The sequence below is a fragment of the Pleurodeles waltl genome, chromosome 4_2, assembly GCF_031143425.1.
Source record: "Pleurodeles waltl isolate 20211129_DDA chromosome 4_2, aPleWal1.hap1.20221129, whole genome shotgun sequence".
NCBI lineage: Eukaryota > Metazoa > Chordata > Amphibia > Caudata > Salamandridae > Pleurodeles > Pleurodeles waltl.
This window is the reverse complement of record NC_090443.1, coordinates 945,159,257-945,184,771: the sequence shown is the minus strand read 5'-3', so window position 1 is coordinate 945,184,771 and position 25,515 is coordinate 945,159,257. Positions and strand designations below refer to the sequence as shown.

The 25,515-nt window shown below is 43.0% G+C and overlaps 1 protein-coding gene across 2 annotated transcripts in view; it reads left to right on the top strand.

Annotated features, from left to right (window-relative positions):
• The window catches only part of LOC138293508 (vitamin D3 hydroxylase-associated protein-like), a 341,751-nt gene that overhangs the window by 268,622 nt on the left and 47,614 nt on the right, over window positions 1-25,515 (top strand). For both annotated transcript variants that reach the window (XM_069232750.1, XM_069232749.1), the window contains exon 10: window positions 20,842-20,941. In XM_069232750.1, coding sequence (XP_069088851.1) covers window positions 20,842-20,941 — 100 coding nt within the window. The remainder of the gene's footprint in view (window positions 1-20,841; window positions 20,942-25,515) is intronic.

The following is a 25,515-nucleotide window of genomic DNA, read 5'->3' as shown; positions in this document are numbered from 1 at the left end:
TCCTTCAAGATAGCTAGGAAAGTTTGCATTCTATGTCAGGACCGGAGGCAAGGATTATGTAAGTTCAAAGCTTACTTACCACCAAAGAGGCCGCCTCATGTATCGGTTTAAAGTAGAACTTCTTGAAAACCGATTCAGAGGACCAGTCTGCCACATTCATGATGTCCTCCAACCTACCTCCTACCTGAATGGCCTTGAAAGCCACGGCGCCTCTAACCGAATGTGCTCTGAACACCTGTATGCTGATACCGGCTTCCGCCAAGATTCATCTGACCCACCTGGCAATGGAAGGAGAGGAGACTGCCTTAAAAGATTTATTCAAAGAAATTAACAGCTGACGCTCCCCTGTCATTTCCTCGTAGGCCTTCAAGCACCGCACTACACAAAGTTTAGGGGCGAAAGGGAATGCAGGATATGATACTGACCTGGTATTGCACTTGGCCCTTCGCTAAATTGTGAAAGTAACTCCCTCCGGAGAAAGCACTCTATCCGAAACGTCTAATGCTCTGACGTCCGATACCCTTTTTTCTAAATGAAACACAGTAGCATAGCCAGTTTAGCCGATAATTCTTTCCTAGAAAGATATTGATTATCCTGCCACGAGGAAAACAGACGAAGAACTAGGTTGATATCCCATAACTCCGAGTACCTAGGTACCGGAGGCCTGGAAAGTCTGATACCTTTAAGGAGTTTACATACCCAGGGGTACTCCCCCACTGTGTGGTTGTCGAAATGGGGGTGACCCACCGAGATGGCTGAACTAAAGGAATTCACTGTGTAATAAGACAGACCAGCACTCGCTAGTTCAGCTAAAAAATTCAGGATATCTGTATTGTGGGCCCCCATGGGATCGGTATGCCTGACCATACACCAATGAGCCCATCTTGCCCACGTGGACCTGTACCACTTACGAGTCCCTGGAGCCCAGGCCCGAGAAATGAAGTCTTTAGCTTCTTGCGAAAGTCGACAATCGTGCCATCGAGTCCTGAAATCTTCCAGACCACCAATGATAGATGGCCCTGAAGGACCAGAGGATGGAATTGTCCTGTCGGGTCTCGAAGAATCGAAGGACAATCCGGAAGATGAATTGGGAAGTCGCAAGAGAGCTCCAGGAGAGACGGAAACCACGCCTGGGAACGCCACAAAGGGGTTATTAAAACCACTGTCACTTCCTGACTACGTACCTGGGCTGATACTCTCGGAATCAGGAGGAAGGGGGGAAACGCATACCCCTGGTGTGATCTCCAGTTCTGCAGAAACGCATCCACCGCTGCTGCTCCCTGGTCCGGGCAGCAGCTGAAGTACAGAGGTAGAAGGGCGTTCCATCTGGAGGCAAAAAGGTCCACTGTACACGGGCCCCACCGTTCCATGAAAAATAGCTCGAAAATCGCTGGATCCAGCTGCCAGTCGCTGAAGTCCGAGAGGAACCTGGAGTTCCAAACCGCCAGAGTGTTCTGGGAACCCGGGAGATACTCCGCTGTGACGGAGATCTGATTCTCGAGGCAAAAATGGCAAAAGTCTTTCGCTAGCTCCGCCAAGGCCTTCGACTGAGTACCCCCAAGGCAGTTGATGTATTGCACAGCTGACACATTGTTCATCCGAAGAAGGACTACGCAGGAGATTCTGTCCCGAGTCAAGGATTTGATCGCAAACGAGCCCGCTAGGAGCTCCAGACAGTTGATGTGCATGTCGAGTTCTTGAGGAGCCCACCGTCCTACGAATGGGATGTCCACGCAACGGGCTCCCCATCCGTGACGGCTGGCATCCACCTCTATCACCAAGTCCGGGGAGGCCCCGAAAATTGCCCTGCCATTTAATGCCTCCATGTGGTCCAGCCACCACTGCAACTCCGTCCTCGCCTCTTCGGTGAGAAATACCAGTTCGGAATATGTCAGACCGCACCGGAGGTGACGGGCTTTGAGGCGCTGGAGAGCCCTGTAATGAAGAGGGCCTGGAAAAATGGCCTGAATCGACGATGAGAGCAGGCCTACCACTCTGGCAAGTTGCTGAAGAGAAATCCTGTCTCGTCTCAAAACCTTCCTTAACTCCTTCTTGATCTTGGAGATCTTTGGAGTCGGGAGACTGAGAGAAGCCAACTGGGAGTCTATGAGGAACCCCAGTAAGGTCATTGATTGCAAAGGTAGCAGCTCCGATTTCTGGTGGTTGATCACAAACCCCAGGTCCTGGAAGCGCACAGTATTCATGTTCGCATTGGATATAAGTTGCGACCTGGACTGATCCATCAGGAGAATGTCATCCAGATAAATGATGAGGCGAATTCCCCGAGAACGGAGGAACTCCAACACCGGTTTTAGAAGCTTGGTAAAGCACCAAGGAGCCGACGACAGACCGAAGGGGAGAGATATGAATTCGAACACCTGTCCCCCCCTCCCCACAGAAACTGAAGAAACCGGGGATGAGGTGGGAAAATTGGTACCGTAAGATACGCATCCTTGAGGTCCAGGCAGACCATCCAGTCCCCTGTAGGAGAATATCTCGGAGCAGGTGTATACCTTCCATCTTGAAATGTCTGTAGATCACCCACTCTGAACGAACGCAGGTTGATCACCAGGCGAAACCCCTTGTCCTTCTTCTCCACCAGGAAAAGATTGCTTACAAAACCTCTGGGGTGAAGAGCCGAAGTGCAAATAGCTCCTTTGCGAAGTAGATCCTGAACCTCGGCATCTATAAGGGCGGAATCCGCTGCTGAAAACACGAGAGGAGTGGGAAGTTTCTCCTGAATTGGAGTTCCCCAAAACTCGATGTGAAAGCCAGACTCTGTCTGCAATTCCCAAGCATCTGATGTTATGAGTCCCAATGGTGTTTGAAGAAACGCAACCTCCCTCCTAGTTTTTGACTGGAAGAAGGGATAATCCTTACTCGAAGTTCCTCTTGGGGCGTTGGCTGCCCCCCGGGCGGTTCTGTTCGCTCTGGATTTTCCTTTGCCCCTGTTGGGGAAGAAGGTTCCCTGTCGACCGTCCCGCCATCTGTAGGAACTGGGGCCTTGTTGGTACTGGCGGCCAGAAGAGCGACCCCTGCCTCGTCCGGCCCCCCAAAAAACCTTGCCTGGAAAAATCTTCTTGATCGAAGATTGTGCCTTGTCAAGGGCCAAGAAGGTAGCAACGAACTTCCCCAACTCTTTGATGAACCGATCCCCGAATAAGTGGCCCTGGGCAAACGCCTCTGCCTCCAATGAAGACAATTCTCCCAATTTAGGATCTATCTTAATAAGCAGGGATCGACGTCTCTCAGCCAAAATGGCACAGTTGGCATTACCCAGAAGGCAAACTGCCCTCTGGGCCCACCCTGCCACGACGTTTGTCGGAAGGGGCGTGTTGGACTGCTTGGCCCGTTCCACCAGCTGAATGATTTGCATCAAAGGACCCAAGACCTCCAGGAGTTTGTCCTGACAAGCCCGGCAGGACCGATCGATGACCTTCTTAGGGTCCTTCACATATTTGGCAAAAAAGGTACACATTTTGGGGTCAATGTCGGGGGTAGCTGCTACCCGGTCAGGTAGAGAAGGGCGCGGGCATTCGGCTTTCAGGCGAGCCCGAACCTGTTTAGCCAGCAGTTGCCGAATATTGTTTGCCACATAATCGGCTACCTTTTGTTCTGGTCGCCCCTCCGGAGAGCGAGGATGGTAAGTCCCCCAGATCTTGTGGGTCCGGTAGAGAGCCCCCAGGGCGCCAAGGGCAGCCAGATTCGTTGTCCTCCCGGAGAAAGAATCCCCAACTAAATCACCTGCGATGTCTTTAGGTGACCCCAACTTGATGTCTATTTGGTAGTGAAGCTTTTCACCCATTATGCCGGGTAGAGAGCCCTCCTGGAAGGGTATGCGCTTCTGCGCGCGCGCACTCTTGCTGGGGACAACGGCGGGAAGCTCGACGTCCCCAAGGTGCCCTGCATCACGCTTGTGTGATTTCTTGGGTGCTGTCACCACACCTGTCGTCGCAAACATGCCCGGCCCTTTGAAGACCTGCGCCGCAAGCTGTGCCACGCTCTCCTTAATAGGGGCAAGAGCCTGAGTGATAGCCTGCGAAAGCAGCACTTCCACCCCGGGGGTAGGACGCAGTGAGAAGGGCCCTCCCCAGGGGACATGAGGGAAAAGGAATCATGTTCCTGCGCAGGCTGCATTATACCACAGGGGAATTTAGACAGAAGATACACCCAGAAAACTAATAGGGCAGCCCCCCCACACTTCTGTTAGCCAACAGCCGAAGAAAAAATAAAGGCAAAGCCTGAAAGAAAATAAAGAAATGCGATGGCAAGCGTCAAAAGACCGGCTGATGAGCGTTCCTCCCGCTCCAGGTACAATCTTACCGCACTGCGGTGTCAGTGCGGGGTTGGAGGGGTATAAGAGAGCCTAGGCTCCTAAAAATAACCCCTGGTGCGCAATAAAATGAACGCCGATCGCAAAGCGACTCGAGCGCTCATTAAATGTGCAAAGAAATTGAGACGCGCGCCCTCTAGTGGGCCTGACGCGTGACCGCGTTCCAACAGAGCGCTTGGGCTGAAAAGCCTACTGTGCGTTGGAAACGCGACCTAGCAACAGCAGTTGCTACAACAAGTGAATGAGAGCAACAGCGAACGAGCAATATTAACAAGCAGTCACCAAAAACAGATTTCACAAAACTTGAAAAGCTCAGAGGCAGTAAGGGCACTTATCTGTCACTGCAGCAGTGAAGAAAGAGGGACAGTGACGTGGTTGAGGGCATTTTATACTGTTGATAGTTACGGAACCTTATTGGACAATGGTTGCTATGGAAGCGGACTCATGGGAAATGTAGTTTGTTATGTTTTTTTGTTTAAACTTTGAACCTGCTATTTAATAAAAAGTAAAGAAAGATCTGCATAATCCTCGCCTCCGGTCCTGACATAGAATCTCAGCTGCCTCGGCCTTCTAATAATATATGATAATAATATTAGTCACGACAACTGACAGACTCACGGATTTGGAGCATGGCTGCAGCACTGGGCAAGCCTCATACGAGTGAGAGATTGAGACTGCACATGAAATTAAATTAAATTAGGAATACGGACTGATTCAGAGCCTCGCTGCCCAGCCCTTCTGCAGCACCGGGCTAGCCGCGACTCAGGAGAGCGACAGAGTTTAAGAGAAGACACCAGTGACTTGACAGTGGCACTTACTAGTCTGTTCTAGCTAGCGCCATGAATGGGTCAGCCAGTTGTGACGACTTCCTCCGGGCCTGCAGTGCACGGGCTATGGGCGGTCCAGGACTCTCGATTCACGCGGCATGCATTTATGGCTGTGCTCTGCCTGCTTGCAGTGAACTCTGGCTCACTGAGGCACCATTCCAGCGACAGCCGGCTCACGGGTGGGCCCAAAAGTAGTACCATTTGCGCCATACTGCACAATGTGGTGCGAGCAGTGGCAGGAGCTGCACTGTTTGAAACTTACTGTGCACTGCAGCGGCCCACCTATGGGTGAGTCTCTGTGTGATTTGAGTGTCCTCTTTGTCTCATTGGGCAGAATAAGACTGACTCTTGACATCAGTGCTGAAGACTGTGGTGTTGGATGAATGGGTTACATTGTAGTCATAGCGAGCTAAACTGAGCCAGCCCCCTAAGCTGCTGCAAGGAGTGTGCTTCGTACACTGCCACTAGGTGCTAATTAGAGTGCCCTGGCTTGACAACTGAGGAGGTGCTATAAATGTGTGACTTTGCATTTCAATACGGTGATGTGGACTGTTACACAGAAATGTTAGTCTAATTCCTGAAGCATGGTACTTGGCAGGGCTGCAGACCGCTCTGCCTAAAACCCCTCTTTTAATTACAGAAGCCCTGCAAACACCTTAACTCTACAAACATGTAGACTACAGAATGTTATGTTGTTGTCTGGTACAATTATGTGAAGAAATACGTAGCACCTGCAAGGACAAGTCTTGAATTGCCTTGCTGACATGATAATGTCTACTTTGGTACAGTGATTTTAAGTAAGCAGGTCCTGTCAGTGCTTAGCACTAGCAGAAAAACACAGCCCTGCCAAATGCCACGCATCACGAGTGACGCTAACACATATCAATGGTGGCTCCTGCATCATCACATTGAAATGCATTACTCTATGCCCTCGGAATTGCTTGAGGCTTTCTTAGCATGACGTAAGATTTCCAGTGTCAGTTGCAAATTTGTAGCTGCTGTCTACACTGTCAGAGCCTCACAGGAGGTTGTCGTGGAATATACTGTCATTTTGTGGTGGCTGAGATTTTGGCACAGCTTCTCCCTGAGGGGGGAGACTTTGCTACCCATTGGTGGCTGTAGGAAGCAAACATTTCATACTCCTTTGGCCTTTGTGTAGATGAGGAATCTGTGCTCTGCCCCTTGGCTGGCTGCTACAATCCTAGAATCCTTTGTCAGCAGACTCATCCTCCAGCATTCACAACAGTCTAATACTTGGAGAGGAGGCTTCTCATGTACACTCTGTAAGTGACCTAGATTTTCATTATAGATGGAGCAAAATAATATTCCATTAAATGAAACACAAGAATAATTTTGCATAGCACATATCATAAACTCACTTATTTGAAGGAGCTCAACTATGTGATCAAGAAGAAAAAAGAGGAACACCTAAATAAAATGTTTTCTTACGGTCACATGAATTGGTGAAGTTAGGATGCTGGGATTTCACATTGTGAGCTTCATGTTACTCAACAGAGGGTAACTTATACTGTTTGTCTTTTTTAATAGATGTTGTGTTAACATGTCACTTGACATGTCACACATTTGGCAGTGGAATGCCACTCATATACACACTGAAGCAGTGGAATTGTCACACATGAGCAGTCTGAAAATTTGACAAATATGAAAATACCAACATTGAAACAGATCTCTATCAGCGCCTATATTGCTGTTATATCTCTTCTAGGCCATATATTTATTTCTTTAACATGCAGGCCAAAAAAAGATGTATCACGACGTACGTGAAAGCAACTGAAATCAGCAAGCAAGTTAGTGTCCTAGACAGTATGTCACTTGAACAGCACATAATGCTTCCTTACAATATGCCAGTGAATGAGGCTCTGCCACACAGGTATTGTGCCAGACACAGCCTTAGAAACCCTGATCCTTATAAAGCCCTTGTCCATATAGTGCACAAAACGTGCAGTAGAGCATCACTCACTGATTCTTTCTAAAGAAAGACTTTGGACTATGTTCAGGAGACACAATCTGAGCCATCGGCGCACCTCTGTGCACAGTAGCTCTGGGCCCAGACGCCTCATGTACCTGGGCCTATTGCCAGAGGGTGGGAGGTATCGACTGCGAGGAAACAAGTCACACCATGTCTCATTTGCCCTGTTTCTCCCTAACCTGCTATGCTATCTATCTGTACAGGCAGTCAAAGTTTAGGGATGCTGGTGTGTCCCTGGTTGTCTTCTTTCTTCTCCCCCTAGGCGTGTTTACAGATATTTTGCTTATGATTAATAAATTATTACATCTAATTTTGTTGCTTGCCGATTTCAGGTGTTGAGACTTTATTTTATATTGTTCTATATGATGCCAAGCAAATAGGCACATAGACCACTCCTTTTCTAAAGATTTGTTTCTGTGGCCAAATCCCACCTATATCTCCCCCACACCTTTTTCATCAAACTGAAAGCATTGATGGTCTCTCTTTTTCACACCTCCTCTCCCCCCATTGCATAACATGTGTTGCATTGTGGAGCAAAGTCCCACTAGAATACAATAATGTCATGTAGCGCTTCAGGTCCAAATGTGAAACGGCTTACCACTGCTGCAAAACAGTGTAAAAATAGATTAGAAGTTGAAACTAGGCATGTTTTTAGATCTTGGTAGTTTACAAAGTATTCTTTACCACACAACCCTTTAACAGGCATAATAATGTACTTGTGTGTATGTCACCTTCACCTTGCGAGTTTTTTCAACACAATTTGTAACCAGTTTATTAAAAAACAGGCTAAGAAATATTTTTTTAAACAGTTTAAAAAAAATGAATATAACGCTATAAACATAGATTAATAAAATGATCCTTTTTCCCATTTTCAACATACGATATGTGGGTTTCCAAGAAATACGGCAGCAACATTTGACAAAAGTTCAAATATATTTTGTCACATCTTAAAATTTAAATTAGGTTTTACCTAATTATCAAAAAACATACAATCGAAAACGCATTTACTACAAATATTGATGATTATGAAAAAAGTGACAGTAGTATAAATAACGAAGCCCAGCATTTTGAAATCAGTCAATGTCTGCTGCAGGAGGTGGCAGCACAACTCTAGCAGTGACACAGCATTTGGAAAGCTACAGTGCCATCTAAAGTAAGTGAGCATGTCTTAACAATAAATACCATAAATAATTAACAATAAAATACTAAGCTAAAAAACAATAAAATTACATTTAAAAAGTCTGTTTAATTTTCCAAGCAGATTAACCAATTGTGAAGCCATTAATACAACCATTACCCTGAAACTGTGAAGAAATACAGGAAGAAATTGTTTAACTGCCCTTTAAATTGAAGACTAAACTCCAACTTTAAGAAAAAAAAGAAACCTTTGGAAATGAAATAAAAAGACATATTACATTGAATAAACATGTATATATTAAATAAAAATAGTTTTCAAAGCAAAAGGATGAATTAACTAATATAAAAATATTCTAGAACCAGTCCTACTAATTTGCTTTTTTTATTCAACAAGTTCAAGAAATTGAAAACAAAGTAAAAAAATTAAACCATGAGATTTAATTTTAATGTAAATATTTTCTGTCTATTTCAGAAATGACCCAAGAAAACTATCTAGAAAAACAAATTGAAAATAAAATAAAATCAAAAACTAAATAAGAGAAGATTATTAAGAAAAATCACCACTTGGACAAAAGGACAACAAATCAAGTAATAAAATAAAAAAGTAATAATTTTACTTTCCACGGTTAAAAATGGAAAACATGTTGAAAGCAAACTGTTTTCTAAAAAGGGATATCAATTGGTCAAGAATGAGAGATACATTTATTCTGTGTCAAGGCAAACTGAACTTGGGGCTTATTGGAGATGTATGCATTACTTCTCAACCTGTTGGAAAGGCAGAGTGGTTACACCTAGTAATTGTTTAGAACATACAACTGAACATACCTGCTTTGCCTTTGCAGCATAAGTAGAAGTCAGATAAAATGTTAAGCATATACCCGACCCTAGAAGCTATCTGCAATGATCCCTGTGGTTCAGCTCTAAGGGAGGTGGCAATGAATAGTCCTTGCATTTTGCCAGAAAATGCCTAAACTTCCAAATTTAAAATAAATGATTTACAGAAAAGGACAAGTGATTAAAGTATAGCCAAAGCAACCAAGTACAATTAGTGACATTGAAATTCCTCCTGAACTAACAGGACCTACAACCATGAACAATTCCTTCTCTGTGATAATAAAAATCTCTAAAAAGATATAGATATTTACAATACATATTAAAATTGTAAGTCTAGAAAATAGTGAAATCTGGCTTAAGAATGAGACATTGAAAACAAGACCCCATCCATTTACCCTGATTTACACTATACATGGCAAAATAATACCACAGAGCCTTTTATTTATGCGTTATTGCTGGATACAGTTTTCCACTCTACAGTATACTGAGTTTTTATCAGTGATAAAAAACAATTAATAAAATCCACAGGAAAATTATAGTTGACTTTGAACGCAGCATGATAACCACTATTAATAAACTATATCCCAAAACACAAATTCAAGGATGTTATTTTCATTCTTCCCAGGCATTTTGGGAAAATAATTTAAAAAAACATCCCTAGCAGAGGGACTACATGTCTGACAGTAAACTAAATTTTGAGGCAAAAGAAAATGAACAGGTTTGTGTTTTGCACATTCCAGCATGTAAATAAATACTACATAGCTACTGTTCAATATGACTACTTTCACAAAATGAGAACAAATTGCATGTTACTGAATTTCTTTGAAGAGATATGGATTGGACATCTAAACAGTTTTGGGTCGCAGAAGAAAACTGCATTATGTTGAATGGTGGAAGAGTTACTTAAGCTGCTTGAGGAGAGGTGCAAAAACAAACAGTGCTATTGAGGGTTGGTATAACTCCTTCCCTAGTTCATTTGGAAAACATCATCCTCATTATTACCAATTACTTGAAAATTTGAAAAAGGAGCAAAGTGCCTTAGAAATGAGACAGACACAATATTCTACAGGTAGTCTGCAGGCCAAAGTATGTAAAACAAAAAACAGAAATGAATGAGAAGCTCCTTTTTCAAAACCGGCAACATGGAACATTTGTGGCAAGACTCTTTGGAAAACAATGCATACATAGTTCATTACTGAAATACCTAATACATTACTATATAAACCCATGCACAACATTAATCTCCTCTGTTGAAAAGAAACACATTTGGTTATTTCATTGTGAGGTTTCGGAGTGTACTATATGGCATGGCAGGGTAGCCCTACCATGCAGTACACTCACAAATACCATTGTGTGTCCAGTCAGGTATGTTCATTCAACCATAAGCTCAACCCTAGTTAGCTGTGGCTGTAAGCAGTAAGGAAGAGCAAAGGAATAATGTGTAAAGCATTTAACACCAAACTGCAGAATAAGAAAGTCATAGGACACGAAAGGAGCAAGACAGCAGGTTGGAAAATTAGATTTGATTTTTATATATCTTTAGAGATCTTGATCATCACAATCTACCAAAGAGTTGTGGAGATATAGATTTTTAAAGGAATAAATAATTTTAGCGCCAACCGCAAACCAGCATTGGACAACAAAAACTTTAGAAACCTTTGAAAAGTTTGTCAAATTAGTTTGCCAAATCTGACACGAGTTGGGTGACCACGTCCAGCAGGACAGAGCTCCAGGGGGTCAGAGAGGATACTATAGACAGTTACCTGGCCACCAGAGTGTTTTAGAGCAAGATCCAAACTTTACAGAATGACCACTATGGACGATAATGGAGTGGTCCTGATGCAGAGGTTATACAGACTCAAGGATGCTCCAGGTGCTGTGCAATCCATGGGGTGAATTCTGGTTGAATGCTTGGTCCACAGGTGAGTGGTGGCAACTCTGGTCATGGACTTCGGAGTCCCATGAAGTCCTCTTTGCAGGGTTTCATGGGCTGTTGATGCAGGCCTTGTGCTTTTGCAACACAGCGCAAATCTTTGGTGGAGGCTGGTGTCCCTCTAGTATAATCCGGTTGCAACTAACAATCATGAGTCCAGCAGACATGGGTGCACCTTATGGTTGTCTCTGAATTGTCCTTGGGAGAGTCCAGCATCTGGTAACAGCAAGACTTCTGCAGTGGCTACCAGAGATGCAACTTGGTTTCCTGCTTTAATGTTCCCAGTGCTGTTCCGAGGAGGGCCAGTCCACTTGACCCTTGAAGTCCTTCACCTTTGAAGCTCGCCTTTTGGGCTAACATCCCGGGTAGCCAATCTGTGAGAGGAGGTCACACCTCCGAATGCAGCAGCAGCTTTTGTCCCTCGCCTGGGCAGACAGTTTTCTGCCCAGGTGGATAGAAAACTGTCTGTGTGTCAGTGCCTTTGTGAGGTCACTGGACTAGCTGGGGCACAGAGTGGCAACTTTGTAAAAGTTGCCTACCTGTAAAAGTGACATTAATTTTGACTTGCCCATCCAGCCACATTTAATGCCATAATTAATATGATCCACTTTTGTATTCCCAGTCAAAAGTTAGCCGAGTTGGAATGCCATCCTGTAACTCTGTATTAGCCAAAGGGGCTGCCAACTTTACCCACATCAAAATTACAATTTTCTGCTAAGACATATTTTAAAACACGTCTTACTTAACAAAATACAGCTACCTACCATAGGACTCCATAGGCCTTACTTAGGGGAAACTTTTATATAATGTTAAGGGATAAAGGTGGCTCTGCCAAAGGTTTAAATAGCAAATTCGAACTGGCTGTGACAACATTGTCCTTTCAGTCTGCATTGGTAGGCTGGAGGCCATTTTGTATCTGGTCACACGAAGGGTGGCACAAACCGTGCTGCGACCCTGAGTGAACACTCTGTCATACATGCCCTTGGTACCCTGGGTATCTTATACTAGGGAATTATAAGTGAGTCAGGCCTTGCCAATTGGGTGGATCCAATTCAACATGGAATTTGTTTCAAATCAGTCCTACCTGTACAAGTTTAATTTTTTTCTGAATTGGTAATATTTTACTTCCTCTTACCAATGCCCTGATGTAATCTAAATAAAATTCACCATTGCAAAGTGAAAATAATCCTTTAAAATAAGCTACAAAACCCCAGAGCATTTAAACAAATATTTTTTAAAAACACCCCATTCACAAAAGGTAAAAAGATGAAGGAGGGGGAATTAAGGTGGCTAATTTTCCCAGCACCCACCTACATCTACAGCCTAACAAAAACATAAGAGAAACAAAAGACAATGTCCAAAAACATGAAAAAATATGTCACCTTAAACAGAGGTAAATAGGTAGTATGTCTTTTTTTAAAAAAAAATTGACTCCAACATTTAAAAGACGAGACTGACCACTGACTATGGCATACTCTATTAACACCTCCCTTAAACTCGCCTTACAGTAAATATATATATATATGCCTAAAAGTTTAAATTCTAAAACATATTAGATTCTTACCTGAGCAGCACAGGTGAAAACCTCTAGTCATGAATTTCCAGCAACCGCAGAATAAATGTGTAAAAGCAATGTGGTAAAAATAAAAAGAGGATACATTTCCCCATTGGAATGATTATAGAAACGTGGGACTTGGTGTTGTGAATGTGGGTAATAATGTGAAAGCGATACAACAATGTGATTTCTTATTTTTTTTAAAAGGTGTATATAAGTATAACTTTATTGAAGTGTAATAAACAACATTTGAAAAATATAGAGAATTTTTGTCATAAAATAAATATTTATTTGTAAAATAGTATGTCAGTAACTACATAATAGCAACTAAAAATAGTTTATGCATTTTCAATGTTATTTGGAATATTTAAATGAAAACTATATACATGATGAAAAAGTTAAGATGATTAAAATAAATATTATTAAAGTATATTATAATAAACAATTATAAAAACTGAATACCCACACCAATATTTAAAAAACAAAAAGATTTTAAACACCCACACCCTATTCCTCTTTAACTCTTACATCTCGCTTCCATACCTGTAAATAGAAAGTAAAAGTAAAATAAATATAAATAAAATAAAAAAGTAAAAACTAATTGCATGAAAATAAATAGTAAAAAAGACCCCCAGCATGAAAAATGAATACTCTTCAATATTTAAGAGTAAAAAACAAATTTAAACGCGAACCACCCTATTCCCCCAGAACCCTTAGATCCCGCTCCTCAACCATAAAAAAGAAATAAAAAATACAGAAAATGTAATATTAAAGAATAAGTGCCAGCCCTAGTTACCACTTTTTTCTTTTGGGAGTAATCCCCAACTCCCTTTTTACTCCAGACTCCACTACACCCCTGAGAACCTTCACACCACATCCCTATTTACCACTTTTGTTTCTTTTGGGTGTTAAGCCCTCAGCCCTCTATTAACCCCAGACCCTTTACACCCCCATTTATCACCACCCAACCCTCTTATTTACCAATATTTTCCTTTGTGGGGGCTAACCCCAACCCTCCTTTAACTGTAGGCACACCATGTCAAGATATTGGTTGGTAAAATCTGCATAGCAAAGGTACCACATTGTAAACACAGCGTTGTAAAGGTAATTTACCTTTGAATGTGGTGTGCCACCCTACCAGTACATTCTCCAATGTTTAAAACCCTCTATAACTCCCACTTGCATGGTCCTAAGCATGCTGTCCCTTGTCTGTACTCCACTTCCCCTCGCTGCAGACCCTGAAGTTGAGTCTTTATTGATTCTTTTTTTTTTTTTTTTTTTTTTACTGCTGCACTACAGGAATGGTTTGTATCATCTGGTCTAGAGCTGTGAGAGTGCTAGTGTTTGTCTACATTGACTGACGATATATGGATGTCGTACTGCTCAACATGAGGGATACTCCCTATTTGAGGTCCTCGCAATGTGAGTGGCTAATATACACTGTTATTAAGTACTTGAAAATGTGTAGAAAATTAATATTCTAGATTTTCAATACTATACTCGGTTTAACCTTCTCGCCACCTTTGACATTTCAGTGAATGCACAAAATTAGATCTTGCACCATCTGCAAATCTGCATCAGCCATCGTATTACAGCATGTTTCCTGTGCATACATTTCCCAAATATTGCATCATGGAGCCAAAAAGGGGAGGTACTTTCAAATTTCAAGGCCACATAATATACATTTCTGCTGACTTTTCTTTCAATAGTAGTTTCAAATGGAAGCAATGTCTAGCCCTATGACCATGCCTTACTTTGTGGGGTAAAAAAGCCTGTTGACCCTGCAGTGATGGTAGTCAGCATGCATGGCCAGTAAAAAAAAATGTTTTACTCCAAAAACCCAGAATGTTTTCTTGACTTGATGGGCCCTTTGGACAAGGAGACTGGTGGGATTCCTTAAACGTTACTAAAACAGGGTGGTCGAGCACTCTCACTCAGCTTGTTCTTCCTATTCCTCAGTTATAGAAGTCCCCAAAAAGAATTGACCAGGTTGCATTTCAAGTCAGATATTACTGAAACGAAGACAAGTCCCAAAACCAGCCCTGCTTCCCCCTTCCCCAGTAGGACAGGTAGTCTGCACTCTTACTCGAGGTACTGATCCAAGCCAAACCTTTGCATGTGCTGGCAAGGCCAATCCGCCTTCCACCCTTCCATATACCTTCTTTACCACGTCGGGAACGTCTTTGCCTATGACTTTGAAGATATGGATATAGAGCATCACAGCCACACCTGCCTTTGTATCTTTTGGGGAGCAAAGCATGCTGCAGCATGTTGTGCCCTTTATAGTTCATCTGATGGAACTCGAGATCCCTGTGGCTGTCCTTTTCATACCACAAATCATTTAATTGCCTACCTCATACCCTGCCACAGCCTTACTCCCTGATTTCCCTCTGGCTGAGGAACATTCTGACACATGCATTGTGATACCTTTCACACTCACATCTATCTCAGGCACAGTGATTTTGAAAGTCCTGCTTGCTGGCCAAAGTATTAGTGCATGTGTGTGTCACCATATCTGTCTATCGCCATACCATTGGCACTACACATCTCTGCACCAAAGGTCTGGATACTCGGCTTTGACTGAGTATTCATTGCATATCGTACGCCCTCTGTGGATAGGTATTGCATACCTCTTCCATGCCCATAGTACCTCACACACTACTTGTCTGATTTCAACTGCTCCTAGCCTTTCCATGGAGACTTACCTCTGCTCCACTTATTCATTGCTAGTGCATTGTTTTCCCACTCCCTCAAATGATGCCTAATAGCCCCTTAACTAGACATACATATGGAACCTAAGCTCATAATCACTTTCGATAGTCCTTCTGAACATCATTGTCTCTTCCTACTAGAAATATACAGGAGCACATTTGTCACAGGTTGAATATGAGAAACTAAAGAGAGTCTGGGTAGATGATATGGTGAGCAGCAGTCTGGCTATTGCCAACCCCAATCTCATCTACCTTGAAAGTCTGCAGAGCAGCTCTCCTCTTCAGAAAATATTCATATCTGAAGGTCTTTAAACTCTGGAATTATGTTTGAGGCAGATATGTGTTTTGCCAATATCATCATCATGGCTTTAGGCCCCAATAAAGGTTTAGTACATTTGCTGACCTGTACCAAAACCTATTTTCTGTCACCCTTTTTAGAACTGTTCATGGAATGTGTAACCCCTCTGATGGGGCAATGCAGAGTGGATACCACAGGATACAAAATGCCTGAGGAGACACAATCCTTAGACCATATATTTAAAACCATTCCTGGAGGAATACAGAAGCATCCGCTTTTATTATGTAGGTGGCATGTCAGGCACTCAACAGAGGTATCTTAACAAGTAGACTCAGCAATTCACAAAAGTCATTAAATACAGGAACAAGAAATGTTGAAACGAAACATTAGGAACCTGCCTAAAAGGTGCACTGCTCATTCTCCTGACTCGCTCCTGTGAGACCTTTAAAATAGCGGCTTTAAATGGAACTTCCTCTACATATTGCAAGTTGGATACATTCTAAACAGCTTGTAATAGCCACACTATGAAGAGTGTAAAAAGGCTGTCGACCTACAGTTCAATTTAATCAGAGTGAATCTGAGCCCATAGTTCCACCAACATATTATGCCAGTTCTACACTTCGCTCCCACCTGATGGAGGCCACAAACGTTTTTGCTGTCTACGACAGTGTTATCATTCTTACTAATTATGCTAGAGTAATGGAAGAGGACCTCCTCATTGAGGCCTCCCTTCTGAAGCTGTTCTGTGAAGCCAAACACCTACTTTGCAGTGACATCCTCTATAAACAATACATCTCAGAAATCCAGGTTAGGTTAGTTTAGGTTAGGTGGGTGAAGTTACGCAAAGTACAAGTACTCAACAGGCCACCACTACAGACAAGGTACACTTTGCAGGAAAGCAGACATTAATTCTGGTGGTATGAAGGTTACGATAACCTGGAGTCGGGGCTGTGGAATAGGAGGCACTGCTTCTGGGTCAAACCAAAGCACTCGTCTGATTGGGCAGGCTCTGTTCAGTCGATGCTAAAGAAATGTGGACACTTTCAGGGTAAAAAAAGAAGCAGCTGTGTGAAGGAGCAGTTCCTTGCAAGTTTCTTAGTTGTACAGTTTATCCTAGTGCTGTGTACGCTTACAATTGGCAACCCTCACTTTTGCTGCTGTTTTTGTCTTTGGTTTGTGATTTGCCTCTAATAAAGCTGTGCTGCCAAATTCCTTCTGAAATTGTCGTAGTCCTGCGATGCATCCTGATAGCTAATATTGCTTCTAGGGTCCTCACTGATCAGGACTTGACTTCTTTGTTGCACTGAATCTGGGCAGGGACGTTTGTTACTCCCTGTGTTTTGTCAACTGACTACATCCCTGGAGCAATGGAGATCTGAAACATCTTTGAGACCTTGTTTGATTCATTTGCCTAATGGTATGTAACAGGACAGCATTGCCATTTACTAGTATAGGAGTTGAAGCACAACATCCACTTTTTCTCCCTCCTTACCAACACCCATTTCTTCCCTGGGGAGATCATATTTGCAGGGTAATTGGGTATTCTCACAAGCTAGTTCTCAAAGGAGGGATAGATTGGTACATTGTCCTCTGATTTTTTTTGCCTCATTCTCACATGATACGCAACAGGGTTGGGTTGCATTGTTTTGAGTTGTCGCTTATGAGTCATGGATTATGATGTTAATTAGCTGATGACACTGAAATACAGGATAAATTGTAGTTCACCAGAAAGGAAAGAAGCTTCTTACAGACCAATTGAGGACTCTAGACAGAAACACAATTAACAGGCTCCTCTACTACTCATGGATCCTCAGTCCTTTCCGTGACGAGCACTGGCACTTAGAACTTGGATTCTGTTGTTAATTCTCCCGCTGCTGCACTAACTGGTATGAGACAACCATAAAAGTATAAGAAGAATCTCCCAACACTTTCAGGCTTCTATGCAGTATTGCTGACTGCATTATATAATCGATCACTGGCCTTCCCTGTGGATTCTTCCATGGTTACATTTTGAGTGTCAAAGAAAGAAGCACTTACTTGCGCAACTCTTCTTATTAATGCCAGTGGTTTGATGTGTAAAAACGTGCATGAGCTTCTTGATGGCAGTTTCAAAGTATTTGATCAAAGAAAGAGAAATTACCCAATCTGCTGATGTGGACTCTCATTACAGCAAGTAACCAGAGATATTGTGACTTACATAAGCTGATTTCAACATCCATAGCGGCTATTCACAAAGGTAAACTTACACATTAATTCACCTACATGTGTAAATTTACTCTCACACTTTGTAGTACGTTTACTGCTTTTGGTTATTTACCATTTACTATTGTAAGTTTGCTACAGTGTAGATTTACCTGTCAAGTTTTGCCTGTAGTAAGCCTAGAGGTGCAGCTTGTGTTCAAGTATTCAACATTTTTCAGCCACTCCTCATTCCTCCTACATTTAGAAAAAAAAACAACAAAAAAAACCTATGTGTGTGCTTGCCAATAATCTGCACTTGGCTTGGAGATCTCTGCATCGAAAAGATAGGAGAGGCAGAGATGGAGAATGCTGCAAACTCGTTAGTAAAGAGAATCTGGTAGAACATTAGTAGTACTATTGAAATACTACTAAATTCACTACAAAATGCAGTTTATGAATAGGCCCCAATGAGCTGGAGCACATTGGATCGACAAGTCAGCTCTAGTAGCCTTCTATAATGGGCTAACAAAAACGCTAGCATTAATAATTAATTGATTAATGATTTGTGATGCTTAACTGACTTCACACTGAACATTGTGGACAGCAAAGGACAAGAAGAAGGGAGAGAAGATGGACTACTGGATGGTTATTTTTAACGAATTGCCCTAGAGGTGCCTAATGTATAGAAGACTGTGGAAGAACCCACACAGGGTCAGTGCAAAAGCCACTCATTACAGAGGAGATGGAAGGAATAGAAAAAGAAAGGAAGATATATGCCTGTTCTCCTGCAAGTGATGGCATTTTCCACCGAGCTACCCATCCTCCCAAGATAACTAAGTGTCTAGCTTAGGTCTGCAAATCGCATGTGATCCTCTCACATACTTGATAATACAGCCAAGAAAACCCATTTTGACATTCTAGCCACGTAACCACACCTAAGAGCCTAAAGTTTACTACCCGTTTGTTCTCAAACACTTATTTGTAGACTGTGTCCATCTTTGTTGTAATATTCTTTTGTGGTTGTCAGCTTGATTATATTTGCACCAATAACCTGGCATCAATTTCCGTGATGCTCCCTGTGTTAGTCCATACACAGTCAGCAGGTGTTTCGCTCCCTGCAGCCTGCAAGCCTCTGGCTTTTTCAAGGCTGACATGATGAGCACCACACAGCACACTACATATAGGATAGTAACAAATTTACGTGATGTGCTATGCACTGTGTGTAGACACTGCACACTTGATCATTCCAAAAAGCATTGTTTGAGTGCGGTGAAGTGAGCGCTGATAAATTTGTTTATTAGGACAGGAGTATTCTATTTAGGAGAATCGTTCATGAGGTGCGTATACTTTATTTTGATAGCATTTACTTATTTAGGTCCGGGGGGCTTCTAGCACCTTTTACGTTGAAATTCTATTTGAGACACGTTCGTGTAAAGTGTACCTTGATTTCTCTTGTTCACCCCTATTGGGGTGATCTCTTCCGGATTGGTCATGAACTGGTTCTTGATACTTTTCCAATCTCTTTATTAGTTTAGGTGTACTTTCATTTGATGATGATTTCGAGGAAGATAACTAACTTGTCTTCTTGTTGTCTACTTTAACTTGTAGTTAGTGTACAAGAACATGCTTCATCACAGTATCTTAATTTACTTCCTCGTGAAATCTGGGATGAGAATGTAAGGAACATGTTATTTATTGAGCCATTTGGGGTGTGGCCTGGCGTGTCCCTCAATTGTGCGTGATAGCTTCAAAGTAATGTGACCTGCTGTGGTAAATGATTTATGTCTTTAGTTTTTTTTTTTTTTGATATCACTATATTTCTGTTTTGCTGTAAAACCCAACATGGGTGTTGAGACTTTCTGGATCTGAATACTCAGTGAGCTGAATAGCGTTGTTCGGGTCAATGTTTTGCCCTTCTTTTTGCATAATTGTTGTTCTTTTATATTCTATTTCCTACCTTATTTCCTACCTGGTACTTCTCTCCTGTTAACCCACAATTTCCATCTCTATCTTCCTCTCCTTTTTGTTTTACTTCTCAATTCCATGTTTTGGCTGTTGGTTGCAGCCCTGACCAAAGTGGGGCAATACTCGTGCTTGTATGGATTACTATGTATGAGATCTTATGTTACAAATGTTAAAAGGTAATATGAAAGGGATTTTACCTTGAAACAGTCTTGTTTTTGTTTCCAGGAATAAGCTCACTCTTCAGCTCCCACTGAAGAGTAAGCTCGCTCTTCAGCTCCCACGTTGATATTTTTGTTACTCAATAAGTTGTTCAATGCATATCTAAGTTGTCCTCAGGCGATTCACTTTGATACTGTTGTTTAAATTGTACTACTTTTAATTTTTAGGGTCGAGCCTGCGTTGCATGCGCTCGCGCATGCGTATCGCAGTGAGACGCTTTAGTTATTAGAGAAGGGCTCTGAGCCCTGTCGACGTCACGTCGGTGTGTTTCATTGGTTCGTGGGCTTGCCTAATAAAATCTGCTTGCTTTCATTAGTGGAAGGCATGCACACGTCATGCCTTTTCCGGTGGTTAGCCCTCCTCGAGCGCAGCGACCAAGTACAGAAAACATGCCAGGCTCGCTGTTTTCTGTCGGATCGTGGACTACTTTTTCTCTATTTTCCTAGCGCGATTTCGCTTGGCAGAAGTCGAGCGCTTTACACAGTTAATTTCACTTTTTCAGGCTACGTACATAAACGCACTTTTGCCGATAGATGAAAAGTCGGGTTAGGAGTTTACAACGCGATCAGCTCTAACATGAGCAAACGCAAGACCCGTTGCATTGCAAATGCTTGTTTTATATAGTTTCTACCGTCTTTATCTGCTTCACTTTTGGTCGGTCTCAGCTGTGTCTGTATTTTATGTATTGTTTAACTGTCGTGCTCATTTAGGACTTTGCAACTGGTCTACCCAGATCACTGTTTGCACACCTTATTGTCCCAGAAAAGTTAGTTCTATTTCATTATTTCAGAATGTCAGTATCCGTTACAATAATTGTGTCCTCTTATTAAAATATCACATCCTTTCACATTCCAACAGTGATGCTGACATCATTGATCCACATTTGCAACAACAGCTCACCTTCTGGAAAATACCAACTTTGGCAAAGAAGATTATGGCTTTCTTCATGAAACCTATGGTAAGTGCCTTTGCCACTGCTTTGTCTTCCTGGTGCTATACAAGGCAGTATTTTGTATCTAGTGGGCTAATGTGGGCAGTTCTAAACTAGTAGTGTTAAGATACGTCTTTAGGCTCATGGTGTCTCTATTTTGTGTGATCAAATAACAGGCAAAGTTTTATCACTTCACAAATGTTTGTGTCTTTGTTGCACAGGGGTCATTCTAATCTCTACAAATCTTTAATAAATAATTACAACACAAACATGAGCATCAATTTATAATCATTGTTATTTCACAATGCATGAGGTCTAGAACAGTAGACCAGACTATGAGGTTCCCCGTATAGTCATGGAGTCAGTGAATGCATGAGACAAAGCATGGTCAATAACAACCACATACAGAGGCATGGGACAAGTGAAAACTAATGAAAGAAAAAGGGAAGGTGAGATACAGAGCAACAGTCAATCATGATGGTACAGGTCGACCGGGTGCTCCCTTGCCATGGCCTTCTCTCCAGTCCATCATGCCCTCTGAGGGCAGTATCCCAGCATACTAGTGTGGTAGATCACACCACCTGTTAGCAGCCTCCCCCAGGTCACACCAGTAATCTAATTCCTAGTGTGTGGGTAACGTGGAATACCTTTGCAATTGTGTGAGAGTCCAAAGTTACTGTGTCCTGCTGGTTACTAGTCATTAGTGCTGCCTCATGTCTGTCTTCCTGCCCTTTTTGAGAATGATCTCTATATATTAGAGATGACCTAATGGCTGGCAGTATCCCCTCCCTCAGGTAGTCCCACCTATACAGAAGGAATGATATAGCACTCAGATGTCTGCAAGAGGTGGGCGTGTAACTGTCTTCTATAACCTAAGGGATTGGGGCTAAGGATTAGCGAGCCTCATAAGTGGGCACCGGTGCTTAATTTGAGACAGTGGTTGCCGGTGGGGGCCACCTTCAGTCATTTTTGGGGTCTGGAACTTATTTTTCCACTTCTGACATTTCCTGAGAGCAAGAAAGGGAAAAATCGCACAAATCACAATAAAGGAGAAAGATGGAAAAACCGCCACAAAGAGAGACCGTGGTAATCCGCAAGAGTTATATAAAGAAGCATGGAATGTCTTAGCAGTGGATTATAGAGGCCTGGGGTGGATTCAAGACTTCGTATTCGGTGCCTTGACATTTATTATGGCCAGCACCCTCCTTCTGAGCAGAGCATTCGGCACCATCACCCACTCATTTACAAAGTAAGCACTGATGGGCTGCACACGTCCTCAAATTAAGTGAGTTTGTCTTGGACTTTCTAAATGTGCCTCTCGTATGTGTCTAAACGGAAGAGTTCAGTTGACAATTTTTGGTATGTAGTGTGTGTCCGCTGTCACCAGTGCCATAGGATACGGCCCTTCATGACCTTTAAGGCAGTCAACACCCCTCCTCCAATAAGTGGAACTGTCGTCCATGTCCAGAACATCGTGCAGAATGGGAAATGTGGCTAATGTGATAGTGAATGGGGCCAGTATTCCACAATCTGTTCCATAGACTTGTCCAGTAGTTTCATACAGGACCACAGTATATGGAGGAGGTTGCAGCCAAATTCCAGACACGTAGAGTTCAATTGAAGGGATTTTATACCCTAAGATCACCGCTTTAGCATAATAGGAATAAAAAACAAGTTTGTCCTGTAAAATGGGTAACCCCTAACCCATCAAACAATTGACATCAGAATAGTACAGGTTCAAACTGTATTCAAATATTAAGATCCAAGAATCGTCCAAATTCAAAGATGGTAGTCAACTGTAGATTTTCTTAGTAATTTATGAAGGAAAGTCTTAATTTTATTAAAGACACGGAGGCGAGTATTATGCTTATTTCTTGCTTTTAATTTGAATAGCAGCACAGTCAAGAAATGAAAGAACACTAATCCCATAAAGGCCCGAAAAGATCTGGGCCAATGGGAAAAATTACAGGCTAGAATGGGCCAATCAGAGCCCAACACAACCAATATATACCTATCTAAACCAAGAGCAGTCCTCTTTTCTTGAGCGAGAAGTCTAGTTATAAGAAGAAAACATTAGGAAAATGGAACTAACAATCAGAAAGGCCAAAATCAAGGGAAAACAGTCTTGAACAAGGTGAATCCAATGAAGAACTTTATCGGGAAAGTGACATTGGCTTGAAGTGGAGATCTGTGAAAGGAAAGGTGTAACTGCGGAATTCCGTGAGATGGTTTCAGGAGTACTCCAATCTTCATGCATTGTTTGCTGAAGAGGCAGCGAGTGCAACTGAAGGGTGGGAAAGAGAAAATGATTAGCATGAGTTTTTGTGGTGGGATAATACTCGCCTCTGTGTCTTTAATAAAATTAAGACTTTCCTTCATAAATTACTAGGAAGATCTACATTTTATGTCAAGACCGGAGGCTCTTATTATGCTTGTTCAAAGCATATCAATCACCACCGAAGCAACTGAATCAATAGGTTTGCAATAAAAGATTCGAAAGATATTGTCATTAGACCAATCTGCAGATCTTAGAATGTCCTCTATGCGAGATCCGGCCCAAAAAGCTTTAGAAACCATAGCACCCCTGGAAGAATGAGCACCAAATCTGGAGGTATCAATTCCAGCCAGGGACATGACCCACTTGACCCAACGGGCTAAAGTAGGAGATGAAACCGGCTTGTGAGGTTTTTTGAAAGAGATGAGAAGTTGTGAAGCAGAGGATGTTCTAAGATGTGGGGTCTTTTGTTCATATACTTTTAAACAATTTCCTACACATAATTTAGGTTGGTTTGGAAAATAAGGATAAAAAACTGAAGAGATATTAGTTTTGGTCCGTCTGTAAATTAAAAAAAAAGATACCTGTGGGTGTGAAATGATGACCAGAAATGTCTAACGCTTTAACACCAGATAATTGTTTTTATAGAAACTAAACATAACAACATTGTCAATTTGGCAGAAAGCATTTTAACGGATAAAGATGTGTTTTCTGCCCATGAGAGCAACAGTTGTAAAACCACATTAACGTCCCATAATTCACTATATTTGGGAATAGGAGGACTAGAGAATTTTACTCCCTTTAAAAGTCGGCAAATAAGGAGATGTTCTCCTACAGGTTTTCCATTGACAAGGTCATGATTGAGAGAAATTGCAGAACAATAAAGATTAATGGTTCTGTAGGACTTAACTGAACTTGCTTGGGCTGCAAGAAAGTTAACGATTAGAGAAATATCTGCGGAAAAGGGATCGCAAGATTTTCCCACACACCAGCTATGCCATAAAGACCAGGCTGATTTATAGGCCTTTGTGGTTCTGGGAGCCCAGGCTTTAGAGATATAGGGGGTAATTTTGACCTTGGCGGTCTTTTTCCAAGACCGCCGAGGGACCGCCGTGCGGAAGACCGCCAGTGGTGGTGGTTTGCCGCTCGGCCTATTATGACCGTTGGCAGCTCTCCGTCCTTTTACAGACGGAGAGCCGCCAACAGCCATACTGGCGGGCGGCGGGGAAGTGGAGGTTGCTCCACCGCCATGCCAACAGAACACCGCCCAGCGAATCACGTCCTGTGATTCGGTGTGGCGGTGTTCTGTTGACGGTGTGGTGTCGGCGGAGCAGCCCACATGGCTTCCGTCCCCTCCAGGAGGATCGTCGGACCAGGTAAGTCGATCGTCCGTGAGGGGAGGGGGGTGGGGGGGTGTTGTGTGTTGTGTGCATGCATGGGGGTGTGCGTGTGTGTATGTAGAGGGGGTGTGTGAGTGCGTGTATGTCTGTAGGTATGTATGTATGGATGTGTGCGTGTATGTTTGAATGTGGGTGTGCGTGTCTGATTGTGTGTGGATGTTGGCATGTATGTCGGTGTGTGTGCGTGTATGTGTGTTGGTGGTGCCTGCATGCGTGTCGTGTGTGTATGAGTGATCTTATGTTGGGGGTCGTGGTGGGGAGGGGGTCCTGCCACCTTTGGGGGGTGGCAGGGGTGGTGGGGGGGGTAGGGTAGGGAGTAGGGGTAGGGGAGACCCCTATCAGTGCCAGGGAAGGAATTCCCTGACACTGATAGTGCTTACCGCCATGGATTTCATGGCGGTTTCAAACCGCATGAAATCCATGTCGGTCAGCCGGGTCCAAATACCGCCGGCGGTATAGTGACGGCCGCCGGGCTGGAGACCCTGGTCTCCGGGTGGTAGTCTCCACCCTGGTGGGTGGAACGGAGAAGCGGCGGATGACAATGGCAGTAACCGCCATGGTCTTAATACAAAAAAAAAGACCGCCAGCCTGTTGGCGGTCTTACCGCCGCTTCTCCGCCTTCCGCCAGGGTCATAATGACCCCCATAATCTGAAGCTTCCTTTGAAATTGTTGAACAAGATTGGGAAGGCCTGATATCTTCCAAGCCGAGAGGTTGAGAGAATTGTTAAGAATTAGATTGTGAGATTGGCCTTCGGGATTGAGAAGGAGATCTGGGAACACGGGGAGAACTATTGGAAAGTCCGTGGTTAGCTCCAGAAGAGGGGGATACCATACCTGAGATTGCCATCGGGGAACTACCAATATGAGCAAGGCTTGTTGGCGTCGGACCTGAGAGAGAACTCTGTTGATCATTAGGAAAGGTGGG